We start from the raw sequence: 17,308 nt of genomic DNA on the forward strand, positions 1-17,308 counted from the left end.
CATTGTACTTAACACATGCCACTTGCGGTAGTACATACCTTCATTTCAATGACAGTCTGAAGAGCCTTCGTTTTGGCAGGTTCCGGCTGCAGCTGGCTTCTTCTGTGCAGCTCCTGTGGAGGGACACGGTAGAAATAAGCTTGACGACTCATACTTCCATTACTTATTCGCTCTAATGAAATGTTTCAGGATTTGAAAAAAAAAACAATGTACAACAAGGGTTTTCAGGAGCACCCAGTCGCACTTGGAAAGCTCCGAGCGCATGATTGCATGACAGAACATCTGTCTATCTTATATTACACCAACAGTTGGCATGTGCACTATTTCTGAAATCTCGATCAATAATTCATGTTGACTGTGGGCAAAGGCAGCAAGTAATCACTCAGCCCAGCTACCGCACTGCCGCGTCTTCCCATCACCATCAATTAGCCACCAGACCACATTTTTCTCAATTAAATTACTCTGTGGTACTAAGCAAGTAAATGAAAAAAAAAATCAATATTAGTATTTTAAACCCATTACTCTGTCTCTGGCATTTCGAGGAAGCAGCGCTTCCCTATTTAATATTTTCAGCCAACAGGAAGGGTTACTCTTCAAAATTTATTATGTTTTTAACAATTTACCAGCAAATAGCAATGAGATAAACTAACCCAAAACGCAAGAAAGCCCATGTCCAGTCCCTGCATACCAGTTCACTATTAAGAGGGATGCAGAATGAGAATTCAAAGTTCCAAGAACATAAAAAAGCAGTGGGAAACGGAAAGATGCCTGCAATCCATACCCTTCAGCCATCATAATGCAAAGGATTAAAATTCACTTAAGATGACAAAGATAGTGAGGAAGTGACAGATGGCCTGTGTACATTTTTAGCATTTTCAAAAAATAGAGATATGAAATGGCTCACAGAAAATACATCAAACTGACTAATATTTGATGATGCACTTGCAAAGAAAATTAAGCCAAGAGACTCTCCACCCCCCACCCCCTGCCTCCCCAGCCACCTTGCAGAGCTCTGGGTCTGAACATCAATTTGTCTATATTTATTTTCAGTGATAATAGTAGCTACATTGGCTCACATAAAAATAATATATCTTACAGTTTAGAAAATAGGGTTCACTGTGCCTAAAACTAATCCCTATATGTATCAAATACAAAATTAACAATGTAATTGGAAAATGAATCTCTTCGCATCCCCCCCCCCCCCATCACATCCACACAAAAACTAGACAAATTTGAGATGGGACCTTTTCATTCTTAATAAAAGGAGATCAGGAAAATATCCTGGAATTATGGGGAATGAACTCTTCTGTGATTTTTATTACTTCAGATATATATTTCACTATACAAGCTTAGGAAAAAATTCATCAAGAGGCGCCAACCAATTTATTCACACCTTCAAAAAAGTCAAGCAAATTGGTGAGGCAAGATCTCCCTTGACTGAACCCATGCTGACTCTGTCTCATTAAATCATGTTTAGCACTCACACTGTCCTTCCCTGACTCTAAGACCTCCTTAACTTTGAGGGCTTTCTCTCAAGAATAATCTAGGAAAGTTGGACTGAAATCCTCTGGAGAATTTCTGTAAAGCCCACTAAGAGGCAATGATAATCCATTATGCATAAACAAGCTTGTTTCCACTGCTGAGACTGTAGCTCCAACCACTGCACCACACACTCCTCTATATCTTCTTTCCTCCAGGGTATACATATTCAGGTATTCAAGTCTGTCCAGCATTGGCTATACCAACCAACACTACCCCACTGCTGAAGCCAGTGTCAAAGCTAACTCCAGTTCTCCCACCCGGCTCTGTCTTGCCATATACTGGATACAGACCATAGAAGTCCATACAGCATCATCTTCAATTCCTTGCTGCTGGACTTCCATTTAAGCACATTCCAGTGCATCATGAATGAAGTTCTAGTTTTTGATCTGTCTAGTTTTCTGTCGATAATAATAATAACTTTATTTTTGTATACCGCAATACCACAAACAGTTCAGAGCGGTTTACAATACAAGAGACTGTACATACACAGCGAAGATACAATGCAAGGGAATGTACTATGCAGTTGAGAGCACTTTACAATGCAGGGGATTGTACATATTCAGCATGGGTGTTTATATAGCGAAGATACAATGCAGATTTACAATGCAAGAGCCTGTACATATACAGCGGAGATATTTATACAGTGAAAATACAGTGCGAGCGACTTATAGAACAAGATCTGATGCAAGAGACTGTATAATGCGGTTGAAGAGGATTACTATGCCAAAGATAGTTACATATATAGCGAGGATACAGAGTGGTGAATGACAAGAAGAATGCAACTAGTATGGGAGGTGGTAGAGTTTGGTTATTTAGAGGGGAGGGGTTCGAGAAATTTATCATAGAGGTAGGATTTGAGAGATTTCCTGAAGGAAGAGTAAGATGGGGCAGATGAGATGAGGGTGGTCAGGCAATCTATCCATCTGCCAGCTTGGAATGAGAGAGTTCTATTAAGGAATCTTTTGTAGGTGCATCCCTTTGGGGATAGGTAAGTAAACAGATAGGCACTGTGCGTTCGACTGGTGCCTGGGAACGCAAAGTGGTGAGACAAATATATCGGGGACAAGCCAGTTAGGGTTTTGAAGCAGAGGCAGGCGAATTTGAAGATGACTCTTGCTTCTATTGGCAACCAGTGAAGTTTTCTGTAGTAAGGGCTGATATGGTCTAACTTTTTGAGGCCATAGATTAGGTGGACGGCGGTGTTTTGAATGAGTCTCAGACGTTTGATGGTTTTCTTGTAGGAGCCCAAATATATGATATTACAGTAATCCAGGGTGCTTAAGATTAGGGATTGGACCAGCAGTCTGGAGGGAAAGTCAAAGTAATGTTTGATGGTACGGAGTTTCCAGAGGGTGTAAAAGCATTTTTTGACCTGAGCATTGGTGTGGTCTTCGAAGGTCAGGCAGCGGTCTAGGATGACTCCAAGGATTTTGATGGTGGGATTGATAAGGTAAGTTAGACCGTTGAGTTGTAGGGTGGTGGTTGTTAATTTGTGGTTGGGACTTTTCTGGATTTAGTTTTAGTTTGAACCGGGTGGTCCAGTGTTCGACCATGGTGAGTACTGAAGAGATGTGCTGTTCTGTTTCTTGTGACAGTGAGGAGATGGGGATGGCAATTGTAATGTCATCTGCATAAATGTAGGATTTCGGCTTTTGGGCAGATAACATGTGTCCCAGTGAAGCCATGTAGATATTGAATAGGGAAGGTGATAGGGGAGCCTTGTGGAACTCCACAGGGGTTGGACCAGGTATGGGAGTAGGTTCCCTCATTGTGGACTTGGTAGGTGCTGTCCTCTTTCTATTTAGGGATCCTTTGTGTATATCCTACGTATTTTGTCACTGTTTCTGCCTCCATCACCTCTATAAGGCGGGCATTTACCACCCTCTACATTGTTAAAGTATTTCCTGAACTTACACCTAAGTCTACCACTCTCATATTATGTCCTCTAGTTTTATCACTTCTCCATCTCTGAAATAGATTTGTTTCTAGATTAATACCCTTCAAATATTTAAAAGTCTGTATATCTCCTCTAACCTTCTTTCCTCCAGGGTATACATACTCAGGCATTCAAGCCTCTTCTCATAAGTCTCTCGGTGCAATCCTGATATAATTTTTGTCACCTTTCTCTGGACCATTTCAAGTCTTCTTATATTCTTAGCAAGGTACAGCCTCCAAAACTGAACACAGTATTCAGAGTGGGGCCTCACCAATGACTTCTACAGGGGCATCAATACTTCTCTTTTTCTACTGCTGATTCCTTTTCTTTATGTAGCCCAGCATCCTTCTGGCTATAGCCACTGTCTTGTCACATTGTTTCACAGCCTTGAGATCCACGAAAACTATCACACCAAGATCCCTCTCCCTATCCGTGCACATCAGCTTCACACCCCCAAGCACATAGAGCTTATTTGAATTTTTACTCCCCAAATGCATCACTCTACACTTCTTCACATTAAATTTTAACTGCCAGACATTAGATCATTCTTCCAACATTCACACAGATCTTTTCTCATGTTTTCTATTCCCTCCGGCATGTCTACCCTGCTGCAAATCTTTGTGTCATCTGCAAAGACACGTTTTTCCTTCTAAGCCTTCAGAAATATCACTCACAGATACAGTATATTCAACAGAAAAGGCCCCAATACCAATCCCTGAGGCATACCACTACTTACCTTTCTTGTCTCTACGCAAATTCCATTCACCACCACTCTCTGTTGTCTGTCCATCAACCAATTTCTAATCAAGGTCACCACTTTGGGACCTAACTTCAGTCCACTAAATTTATTGATGAGACTCCTATGAGGAACCATGTCAAAGGCTTTGCTGAAATCCAGGTAGACTACATCCTCTATCCAATTCTGCAGTCACCCAGTTAAAGAAAAATGAATCAGATTCTTTTAGCACGATTTTTCTTGGCGAAACCATGTTGTCTCGGATCTTGTAACCTGTTGAATTCCAGGTACTTCACTATTCTTTCCTTCAGCAGAGTTTCCATTATCTTTCCAACCACCAAAATGAGGCTTACCAGCCTGTAGTTTCTGGCTTCTTCTCTGTTACCACTTTCCCATTAATTAAACAAATCTGCAAGAGATCCTGCAAAACTTTCTCTGAGTTCCCTCAATAACCTTGGATGGATCTCATTAGGTCCCATGGCTTTGTACACTTTTAGTTTTCCCAGTTGTTCATAAATGCTTTCTTCTGTGAATGGAGTGAAATATACTCCATTCCTATTTATATCTTGGTCAGCCAACCAAGGTCCTTCTCCAGACTTTTATTCCATGAACACAGAACAGAAATATTTGTTTAGCACATTCACTTTTTCCTCATCACTTTCCACATGGTTCTCAGCATATTTTAGTCTCACAATTCCATTTCTAGTCTTCCTCCTCTCTCCAATATACCTGAAAAAAGTTGTCTGCTCACCAGAACAATAAGTGGGCTTCCAGGCTCAGCTGCGCATTCTTGGTGCCTCCTTGGCGATTGACATATGCCACTGCTGTAACATTGTTCGAGCAGACTCAAACCACCTGTCCTTCCAGACTCTTCTCCAGCTTCTGTAATGCCAATCAAATGGCCCAAAGTTCCAGTCTGATGGACCACTTTCCCTGGGAGGCCAACCACCACCTCTGGATTGGGCGTCTCTTGCAATGACCTCTCCAGCCGAACAAGCTGGCATCCATTGTGAGAATCACGCACATAGTTATTCTGAGGAATATGTCCTATAATAATGACTGTGGATGGAGCCACCAATTCATACTGTGGTGGGATTACAGAGTCCAAGAACAGTCATTTGAAGGGAGCCTATTTGTGAAGACCACAGATACAGTTATGCATTCAAGAGAGAACACATGTGAGTCTTCGCCCAAGGGCCCACATCTATAGTGGCTGCCATAGAGCCCAGTACTTGGAGGTAGTGCCACGCAGACAGAGCTGGCTTGGCCATCATGTCCGCTATCTTGAGTGCAAAGCTTCTGCCTGCCTCTGAAAGATAGACCCAGCCTTCTGCTGCGTTCAATAATATTCCCAGGGATTGGGATTGAACCAGATGGCTCTTTCGAAAATTCACTAACCAGCCCAGGCTCTGAAAGACCTGGACCACTTGAGTCACTGCTTGTTCTCCCTACCAATAATGGCAGAGCTCTGATCAGCCAGTTGTCCAGATTTGGATGCACTTGCAGAGATGCACTGCTACCAACACCATCACCTTGGTGAACATGTAGGGTACTGCTGCCAACCCAAAGGGGAGTGCCAAGAACTGATAATGTCTATCCAGAACATGGAATCTCAAGAATCTCCTGTGTTCCAGAAATATGGGAATGTGCAGGTAGACTCCTATCAAGTCTAGGGAAGCTAGAAATTCCCCCAGAGCTACTGTTGCAATGACTGACCACATGGTTTCCATGTGAAAGCGTGGAACCTTCAGGGCCTCACTGACGTGTGTGAGATCCAGAATAAGTCTCCAATATTCTGAGCCTTTCTTGGGCACTAAGTATATGAAGTATTTGCCCAAGCCTAGAGTTACTAGATTTCCTCAGGTATGTCTGGAGGCAGAGAGTAGGCGTTTTTGCACTAATCAGTTAATGCATATGCATTGTCGTGCACTAACTGATTAGCGCAGGATTAGCGAGCTATTTCTTTCTCAAAATAGGTGATAAGGGCTCACAATCTAATTTTTGTTAATGGCTGTACTTTAATAGCAATGTTAGCGCATGGTCATTAAATTGGAAAACAGAAAATCAGCCATTTTCCAGCTGCAGTAGAAATGGCCTTAGTGCAAAGGAAAGACTACCGCTACTACTATTACTTATTTCTATGGCACTGCAAGATGTACGCAGCACTGTACATTAACATGTTAAGAGACAATCCCTGCTCAATAGAGCTTAAAATTTAATTAAAACAAGCAGGACAAATAGGTGTCAGGGAATTTCTCACAGAGGGGATGATAAAACAAATATGGGTACTTTACAACTGAGTGGGAATTAGGAGTTAAAAGAAGCCTCAAAAAAGTGGGCTTTTAGCCTAGATTTTAATGTTGCCAAAGACAGAGCTTCATGCAGTCTGGTCAAGACATAAGGTGCAGCAAGATAGAAGGGACTGAAGTTGGCAGTAGAGGAGAAGGGTACAGCTAACAGAAACTTATGGCATTTAGGATCTAAACCCTGGACTCTATAGAGGTCACCCAAGTTTAAGCATGGAGCCCAGATCCGCATGTAAACTAATCGATATAATTAGTACCGATTGGCCCTCATTTGGAGATACAGGGAGGATCTGCCCTGCACTCTATTCAATAACACAACTACATTTTATAGCATGGCCATCGAAGGGGCATGGGTGGGCTGGGGCATTCATGGAATTTAGGTGCAATGTTATAGAATAATTTCATTTCCACGTAAAAGTTGAGCACCAGCGTTACACCAGGTTTTAGCGGATGTAAATCTAGTGCCCAACATTAGGTGTGAGGTTCTCGTTAAGCTAGTATTCTGCAAAGGACATTTTGTGCAGAGCACACTTTGCAAAATACTAACTTTGAGCACCATTTACTGAATCTACTCCCCCTCCCCCCCAAGTTTATAGAAGGACACCTAAATAGTTATGCAGATAACTACAAATTAGTGCCAGTTAACACCAATCAATTCCACTTAAGGGCTATTATTTTATAACTTGTGCACCCAAATCTGCACACCATTCAGAAATTTAGGAATGCAACTTTTTTTACATTGGCTTGGCAACTGACTACGCCAGTTTTCAGCCAATCAAAAGAATAAAATAAAATTGCCAATTAAGAATTCCAGGCAGAACTCTTAGGACGCCTAGTGATGCCTAAAACGAGGTGCCCTCCGACACCTAACAACGCCTACCTGAAAAGTAGGTGTGGATAGGGGTGGAGAACAGGCGCGGTCGACTTAGGTGTTGCTAGACATCTGAGCTAAGTGCCAGTAAACCTGGCCCGGTAAAACCTGGCCTAATGTACCGACGCCCATCTCAATGGCACCTAGCGACGCATGATTCTACGAGTGGTGCCTAGTGGTTGATTGATAATAATGTGGATCTGGCCTGAACTGGATTTTTTTACCTCCATCTTAACAAATAATACGTAAACACCCACATTAAGGCCCTGATTCTGGGACAATTGTAGGCAGGGGAGGGGAGTTGGAGCATTTTATTGGGGGTGGGTCGTTGGGGGGTCTGGCAGGAAGGGTTGGGTACCCTCCTGCTGGTGATTTTTTGGGGGGGAGGGCGGGTTCTGTTGGCAGGAGGGGTTGGGCACCCTCCTATCACGATCGTTGGGTTGAGATCCCTTTGCCGCGATGAAGTATAACGGCCGCGTCTAAACAAACCCGATTCTGTAACCGGCATCTGCAATATGGGCGTCGGTTACAGAACCGGGTTTACTTTGGGCAGGTCTAGGCCTGATTCTGTATAGGATGCCCGGGATGGGCCTAAATGTCTGTGTTTTATTTAATAGGTCCCATAAGGGGCTTTTCAATTGAAGTTTAAAAAAAACCCAAAACAACTAAGTTTAGTTGCCAAATATTTAGGTGCCTAAGTGAAATGCTGAGCAATTTTTTAAAAAAAATTGGGTTTGTTTTAAAATATTTTGAGCCTTGTAAAGTTTTCACATTTTATACAGCCTTGATCAGTGCTGAGTTGTCAATCACTAGCACTGGCAGGATACAGTTTAAGCAGCCCTGAGGCTGTAAGCGTGTGCTGTTTTGCTTCAGGATTGCTTTTAGGCAATGGGGACTTGCTCGGTTTTATTGAAACAGCATCTTTGCAGGGTATTGTAGCAGGTTTGGAAAAGTACAACCAATAACAGCCCCTACTTCTTGCTATCTGGGTTTGAGAGGTTGCTACCATAGCCCTATTAAGATTGACAAGTTTTGGATCTCTATTACTGTACCAGGTCTAACTGCTGGCATCCAAATTCCGTCTATGATGTCCTGGGAAAGTTTTGATTATCACTGCAGGATGTCCAGGTCTAAGCCCGCCTGATGTCCGCCCATAACATACCTCCCAACCCGCCCCTTTGAGCTCTGGATGCACAACGGCTTAGAAGTCCTCCTGGATGCGCAGAAAGTCAGTTTTGATTATCGGCACGTCGACGTCCCGGCTATTACGATGTCCAAGTGCCGACTTAGGCTGGTTTTTGGACGTTTAAATGTTTTATGAGCCTGATACTCAGTTTATTTCTGTGATATATCTGGGTTCTCAAGCTGTGGCATCTCACTTTTCCTCTGGCCTCTGATTTCTTGTTTTGGTAGTTTTAGGGGTTTGGGAGTTTATTCTTATTGGTTTTGCTTAGTTTTTGTTTTTGAGTTTGTGATTTTTTTTTGTTTGTTGGGGGGTTTGTTTTACTTATTTTAAGTTTTTATTTCAGGCCTCCTGCCCATAGAAAGCTTAAGGTTGGCAGTCCAGCTAATGATTATATGTCAATGCACATAGCAGCCCCTAAACATGTCGGGCCATTGGCTGATTTGTCATCTACAGTGGACTACTTGTAAAACTACCACCTATCAATGGACTTTGGTTTTATTATGTTTGAATTGGAATAAAGCTTTTAACTCTCCCTACTAGCTCATCCTTCCTCTGCTTGGTTTTCAATAATTTGGCAACATATTTTCCTGGTCTATTTTTCGTAATCACATCCTTAACATGGGTGTAGCAAACTAGTGGTTTTACGGTTACATTTTTTCCTGATTTCTATGATTTGATGGAGTTCTCTGAAGTGCTCTTTCTGTTTTTGTGATTCCTAGTACAAAATACTTGCAGATGTTCACATAAGAGATACTTTACTGTGTTTATATTATGCTAAACTCAAATGACTATCAGTGCTGCCTCCTTTATTTTTTATGGGGGTTTTATATTAAAACATTTTTCAAGAGCATTATTGGACATTTGATTCACGATATAATCTTTGTTGCATTCTGTAATTCTTATTGTACTAAAAGTTCTCTAATTATATTCATTAGGACATGTGTTTAAGAAAGCAGTATTGCTGGATACTACTTACTTGATACTTTTAAGACAAGGTCAAAACCCTTCTGTAAAGGTGAAATCTAAACCTTCTTTGGAAAATATTTTGTCTGTTAGCAGCTTATTAAGGGCTATCAAGAATAGGAACAGCTGGTGCTTGATTATTTACTTAACCTGTCATGATATGCTGGCAAGATGTGAAAGACCATTAGCAAACGCAACTCCACCATGAAAGCAAGCGTGAATCCTGGGTCAAATCAGAATCGAACTAATTCTACAGCTGCCAACCTGTCATTTAATACCTCATTCAATATCATATGACGGTAATAACCCTTGAAAGTGTCAGTCATGGGGTGAGGATTTATCAGTTGTCAACACATGCATAATCATCAAAACATCTGTAGGACAATTTCATTAATATTTTAGTTATCATTCCCTACATTTGACAAGAAGATACTTGTGCAAAGGGGTGTCTCAAACATGCTGCATATTTAGTGAAAATTATAAAACTACATTGAATACTATAATCTCATATTACAGGACCAGATGGTGAATGGCACAGAATCAGCTTGTTGATTTAAAGTACTCAGCTGATCTTTTATTGCAATCAAATAACTAATGCTAATATGAAAAAAAACCAGAAAAACAACAAAGTAGATATGAAGGGAATTTAATAAATGGTTTCAAAAGTTGCATGCCAAAATAACTGAGCACTAAGGCCCTGATTCTATAAACAGCGCTGGATGTTAGACACCTAAATTGGTATGCCTAACTGATCTGGGTGCCTAATTTAGTTATTTTAAAAAGTTTAATTGGCGCCAATAACAAGCTATTAGCACTGCATCTTTGGATTACATTAAAATTAATGGATGGCAGGCATCTAACTCGGTAGGCACCTACCACTTTCGGGTAGGCACCTAGTCCAAGCGCCTACCAGCACCTGGAACGGCACATCAGTGTTCCATCAAAAAGGATCGATCAGCGATTTTACACCCCGAGGCAGCATGAATTGTGAAACGTTGGCCATCGTCGGTGTGTTGATCTTTCACAAGAGATAAGTTGGTTTTCTATCTTGTTATTGTTATAATATTGCACCGCACAGAGCTTTTTTCGACAGAGAAGGTTTTTTTTATGCCAGTGAGGTTAGTACCCTTGAAACCTTCAGCCACATCTTTTAGGTGGTAAGGGTTTGATTCTGAGGCTTTTTCCTCCTCTAAGTTTTTGAATAAGCCTGTGCAAATATGTTATGTTGCATTAAATACTCCATGTTTAGTACATTTCAGGTGGAAGAGTTATTACTACTTGTTTGTTGAATTTCACCATACTTGTGTTGTTGTGACCTAACTTAAGACTCCAATCTATAATTGGCTAACACTCTTAATCCCTTGGGGAGAATGTTTGGACTTAGATAAAAATGGACTGTTACAAAAAAAAGTTAAATAATGGACATCAGTATGAGCCCGTAGCATACAAACGAAGAATCATGGGCTTGTACAGTGACCAGCACCAGACCATAAGTCTAAATGAGAATTGTCACATACATCATTTAGTCCTTTGTAATATAATCAATTTGATCAAAGTCCTATCTGAATCATAATCAAACATTCACACCAGGGAAAAAAAGAGAATAAAAAATAGATAAACTCCCAAAATCGTCACTGTGTCAAAAATAGTTAAAGTGCAAAGTGCTCACAAAAGAAATTCATGCTAAGATTGTTCAATAAAGAGTGCCGTGCTTGAACTGAATCTCATTGAAATTTCATGATGTCACTTGACAATAGATTTAAGATGCATAAGGATATTAAAAAATTTCATAGAAAAGTTGATGTTGGGAAAATTGATGTTAGAACTCAAAAGTTAAGAGTTAATAGAGCAGGCAAGGGGTGGTGGTGGACAGCCGTGGAGAAAGAGACAGGAGGAAAGACAGACAGACAGACACACTTCTATTCTAGCACCCGTTAATGTAACGGGCTTAAAGACTTGTAATAAATACAGGTTCTTAAACATTCTTGAAAAAAGAGAGAAGAAATTAACTGGTGAAACATCTATCCACATTTTCATTAAGTCCCATAGGAAGGTATGATTTCAAATGAAAAATCCAAACGTTTTCTCGCCTGAGGTGGTATTTCTATCTCCATTAAAACCTGTGGGGATCTGTTCTAAAATGCATCATTCAAGTTGAGAAAAATCACGGTGGTAAGTCATATTGTAGGTCACCATTGGAGCTGTAAGTTTGCCCGTTTTCAAACAGCTATGGTGTTCGATTAACCTAATCTTGATGCTGCGAGTGATGCATCCCATGTATATTAATCCACAGGGATAATAAATTAAATATACTACAAATCTTGACTCACAAGTGGTGTGTGACCTAAGGTGGTATATTTTCTTCGTGGTAGGGTGAACCTACTGGCTGCTTGAGAGGGATATCGCATACTGAGCACTTGCCAGGAGAGTGATAGCCCTTGTCGCGCTGGCACTGTTTCATTTGAAAATCAGAGGAAACTAAATGCTCGGAAAGATTTTTTTCCACGAGTAAAAGCAATACATGGGTTTTCTTGAAAAACCGGATGAGTTGCAAAATGTGCCAGTGAGATTTAATTCTAGCAGCAACTGCAGAAGATTGAGGTAATACACAGATTTGATTAGTTGAAACTTCCTTGCTGCTTCCAGCCAAGATCAGGTCCCGGTTAGCATGCCAAGCCCTCAAGTAAGCTTTATGAATGACACTCTTGGGTAACCTCTAGCTAGAAACTTCTTCTGCAAAATTTGAGCTTCTTTCTTGAATTCTTCATCTGAAGCACAAATGCGCCTAACACGTAAAAATTGTCCAATAGGGATGGCTGCCTTCAGTCGTCTGGGATGGCAACTTGAGAAAGACAAAAAAATTGTTTCTCTCAGTGGGTTTATGGTGTTCCTTAGTGGATAATCTCTCATTCTCCAAAGTGATACTAGTGTCCAAAAATGTAATAGAGTGTCTGTGACTGGTCATTGTAAAACGTAAATAATTAGTAAGAGAATTGAGCCAGACTGACATGCGCTAAACACTTCATTCCTAGGTGACTATGATTAGGCACCATTTATAGACTCAAGCTCTAATTCTATAATCGGCACTCAAGGATGAACGCTCTTTATAGAATAGCGCTTAAGAGTCAATTCCCTTGTTTGTTTATTCATTTATATCCCGCCCTTATCCAGGGTGGGTTACAAACCTACATACAAAAACTATATCATTACATCAAACATTACCTACACCATCAACAATACATACTCCCACAATACAAAAACCTCCCATACAAGAAGTATAAACCATAAAATGCACAGGCAACCAGCACCTTACTCCCTTCTTCTCCTTTTCATTAATAACACAATCTCAAACCTTGTCTTTCATCTGGCAAAAAAAGGTGCCGTTACAGTTTTTTTTCAGTTCTATATATTCTACTGCCGTTAAATATACTCATATTCCATTCCCTAGGCCTAATGCAATGAAATATATTGTCTCTAGACACTGTCAGTCAGTTTCAGCTGACTGACAGATGGAATTTGTAACTCCAATTGTTCTGCAGATCGAAGAGAACATGGTGGAACACGTGGCAGAATGCTCTCAATGAGATGTTTGGGTGCTAGATTGTACACACACATATAGAAATTTAGCATTAGCTTAAAACGAATCCTATCCATCACCCTCAACTAATACAAGCTCCCATAACACTCTGTCACGTGCTCACATCTTCCCATCCTAAACAAAGATCTGATTACTGAATTTTGGACTACCTGGAGGGCACATAATGCTGACATCTATACCCCCAGGAGTACCAAATTACAATAGTCAAGAACCGAAAGAAATGTCATTTGCAGAACTGACTTAAACAAATGAGCTGACAAATAGGGCCTAAGTCCATTCTCCAGACGAAGTAGAAAGAACACTTTTCGTACTACTGCCTGCACCTGCCCCTTAAATGTAAGTCCCAAGTCAACAAGAACACCTAAATACTTTACCTCCTGCACTACTGGCAGTCTCACCCAGCAAATCATGAGAAATAGGAACATCTGGGCCAAATGACTTCCTGATGCACATTACCCTTGTTTCTGGATGCTTAACTTAAGCCTGCTGCAGTCCATCCACTTCTTACCGACTGCATTCGCAATACAGCCTCACTGAAATTTCAACCAGGAAAAAGAATTGGATATCGTCGGCATAAAACCGATATGCAACACCAAGACTCAGTAGTAGTTTGCAGAGAGGCACCAAACGCAGATTAAACAAAACAGCAGACAAGGAAGACCCTTGCGGAACCCCTGTCCTGACCTCTCTACAACATGACCTATTTCCTCCAACCAAGACTTCTTGAATTCTCCCACTCAAAATAGATTCAAACCATGCCAATACAATCCCACAGATTCCACAACTCCTCAATCTGGTTAACAGTATGGTGTGATCTATGGTACCGAATGCTGCTGAAATATCTAAAAAATGCCACCAGAAACTGTTTACCATCGTCTAATCCACACCTCATCTCGTCAAGCATAGACACCAACGTCTCAGTTCTATGATGTTTCCTGAAAGCACACCAATGATCATCAAGAATATGATGGTTCTGCAAATACTGATCAAATTGCACGTATACCACTTTTTACAATACCTTCGCTACCACGGGCAGAGATACAACTGGGCAGAAATTACTTGGTTTTTTTCTCCAATTTTGTCTTTAATCAACGGTTTAATTGCCGATAATTTTAGTGAATCAGGAATCGCCCCCTCCTCCAACATAAGGTTTATGATTAAGTATTGGGACCTCCTTCCCTGCCAGACTCTGGAGTACAACCACAGAACAAATATTGCCTGTGGATTGTCTGGGTCTACACAAACCCAACGCCACTGCTACCTCTGATTCCTCTACTCTCTCAAACTTACTCCACTCGTCCACCTCCCTAACCTTTACCTGTTCCCCCAAACCGACCTGTGGGAGGGTTTGAACAATTAGGGCAGTCTTAGCCAGAAAGAAGATGTTAAACTCGTCTGCTGAAAAAGTGCAGGGGGGGGTTCTCGGTCCTCCCCTCACAACTAAGACTCCTTATCACTTTAAATAACTCACGCGATTTATTTACAACACCCTCCACCCTCTATTGGTAAAATTGCCTCTTTGCAGATTGCAATACCACTCCAAACTCCCGAACCAACAACAGGTATTGAGCTTTCACATCATCCGTTCTCTTTTTTTTTGACAAATCCACTCCCACTTCCGTAGCTCCCTAAGCTGCTCTTTTATATCCGCTGACAACCATTGCATACCCTTTCCCTTCTCCTTCACCAATTTATTTTGCACCGTAGCCACAATAACGCTGGACAGGAAGGATTGCCAACCTTGCACTGCCTCAACCGCACTATCCAACTTCAATATGTCCAGTTGTGGTTCCTACTCCTTCCAAAATTTAATACCATCATACAAAGGTCTAATCTGTTTCATTATCCCTATCTTATTCCGCCTTTCAGAAATTAATCTCAACCTTAATCCAATCATAACAAATGCATGATCAGTCCAGGGCTTATACTGAAGCTGCACCGTCATCACATCCATTGACTCTCTAGGAACAAACACTTGATCCAGTACATTCCCTGCCACATGCGTTGGTTCAGTTATGCATTTCCAAAACCCCAGCTCATACATTCAGTACTTGCTTAAAGCTGAGCACTGAAATCTATACCAGCTGAAACCTACTGTAAATGCTGGCACTCAACTCATTTTTTCAAAACACTAAATTTTATAAACAGTATATTTTGTGTCGTAGGGCTAACAAACATATTTCATCCAATGTCCCACAACACTTCACCCACAAAAGTCCTTAATTAACAAACCTCAGCAGCTTCACTCATAACTAGCACTTCTCATATGAGTATATTCAAAGCCAGCATCAGTCAAAAAGATATGATTTTCAAAAAGTTTAACATCATATCTTGAATAACTTTAAACGGCATATTCTTTAAATATATTTAATCAAAACTGTACTCATCTCAAAATATCTTCGGAGGCACCCAACTCATGGCATTTTAGCATGTAAAGGGCCTTGTTCTGTAACACTGATTGCAACTGTCTGAGAGCATGCCCCTGGCCCCTCTCCTGGCCACACCCACTTTTGAGTTGAGCACTAAGGATTTAGGCGCTCGGTGAAGGCCAATTAATGCATAGTTAATGGTTCATTACCTAATTTAGTTACCCACTTATCTTGAATATGCACTGAAATTTTGGTGCCAAAATTACGGTGCAATATATAGAATTTATAATGTGTTCGACTATAAAAAAATATAGGGCCTACAGTGACATGCTGTTCACAACTGCAGGCTGAGTAAACCCTGGATATTCAATGCTGAGGCCATGTCCAGCATTGAATATCTGGGTTGATGCGGCAACCCAAAAGCTAATCGCATATCGGCTAATATTCAGACCAGTACACAGTTAGCTTGGCAGATAGAATTAAAACAGCTTTTCAAGTTTATCTGCTCACTTAACTAGCTGGTGAATTAAATATCCCTACTAACCAGTTTACTGCTGGCTTCACTCGCACTCTGCCCCAGGACCGCCTGTAACCTAGCTGGTTAGTGCTTTAGAGGTCAGAGGAGATATTCAGCGGCATGATCAGATTAAGTGCCACTGAATGACTAGGAATGATCAGCTCAGTGGGGTTTAACGAAGCAGGAGCTCCTGGGCATTTCTTAGATTCAAACCATTTTTATTGATGCAAATATCATCAAATGCAATAAATACAGCATCAAAGGACATCAATAATGCATCAATTATTAATAAACATAATAAAAGACAAATTCCAATATCAATAAACCCCCACTTATCTATATGAGTTTGAACCTTTACCATCCCTCTCCACACTTCCCACCCAATAGTACTCTCTACCCAATGATACTCTCTTCATTTGACTAAATAAAAATCCCAATTAAGAAATCCAACTTAAAATCGCATTACAGCCCTTAGGATGCAAAACTTGCAAATAATTACAGCATCAAAGGACATCAATAATGCATCAATTATTAATATACATAATAAAAGACAAATTCCAATATCATTAAACCCCCATTTATCTTAAAGGGACCAGTCAAACAGGTTTAAAGCTTTACTCGGAACTTCCCACCACTACCATCAGAGCCTCCCCACTTAAACAAACCCTCAAAATATGATGCCCCCTCCCCCCAACTCAGAACTGTTTCTTCCCAGTCAAGGCCCCTGATCTGGAAGCATTCCCCTAAATCAACATCCTCAACCCAGAAGTAACTTCCAGTGGAACATGCCCCCCCCTCTGGAAGCACCCCCTAATAGCCCAAGGTCGCCCTCCCAACACACACATCTTTATAGGATTATCAGATGCCCAGATTTACCCAGACATGTCCTTTTTTTCATGTCCTCTTTTTAGAGGACCGTCCTTGTGTCCAGATGGATTTTGAAATCCCAGAACTTTGTCTGGCTCTGCCAGAGCTCAGGGCCTGAGCACACGGGAAGACGAGATGAAGTTTGTTTGGGGGTGGGGCTGGGGCGTAGCCACACGTCCTCTTTTTTTCCCATTAAAAATATGGTAGTCCTACACCTGTAGGCCCTTTCCCTAAGCCTACTTTGTAAATCCCTGGTGACTATGGGAATCCAGAAAGGAACAATCCTCAGTTGTTCCTGCCCCTTGCCAGCATTACATTTAGAGGTAGTACTACATGACTACCACAATGGGTCCCCAGGGCCATTTTGAACACAGCATCAGTGAGGCCAGGATTAACTGAGAATCACTCTTTCCCAGA

General features: G+C 41.1%; 1 protein-coding gene across 8 annotated transcripts in view; it reads right to left on the bottom strand.

Annotated features, from left to right (window-relative positions):
- The window catches only part of ERC2 (ELKS/RAB6-interacting/CAST family member 2), a 779,911-nt gene that overhangs the window by 696,179 nt on the left and 66,424 nt on the right, over positions 1 to 17,308 (bottom strand). For 7 of the 8 annotated variants that reach the window (XR_004537423.1, XR_004537420.1, XR_004537421.1 and 4 more), the window contains one exon: positions 39 to 113. The exons of the other annotated variant lie outside the window; for it this stretch is intronic. Coding sequence is in view for 1 of the 7 variants with exons in the window: in XM_033926752.1 (XP_033782643.1) it covers positions 39 to 113 (75 nt within the window). In the remaining 6 variants the exon portion in view is untranslated. The remainder of the gene's footprint in view (positions 1 to 38; positions 114 to 17,308) is intronic. 8 annotated transcript variants of the gene reach the window in all.

This window comes from Geotrypetes seraphini, chromosome 17 (genome assembly GCF_902459505.1).
Source record: "Geotrypetes seraphini chromosome 17, aGeoSer1.1, whole genome shotgun sequence".
Taxonomy (NCBI): domain Eukaryota; kingdom Metazoa; phylum Chordata; class Amphibia; order Gymnophiona; family Dermophiidae; genus Geotrypetes; species Geotrypetes seraphini.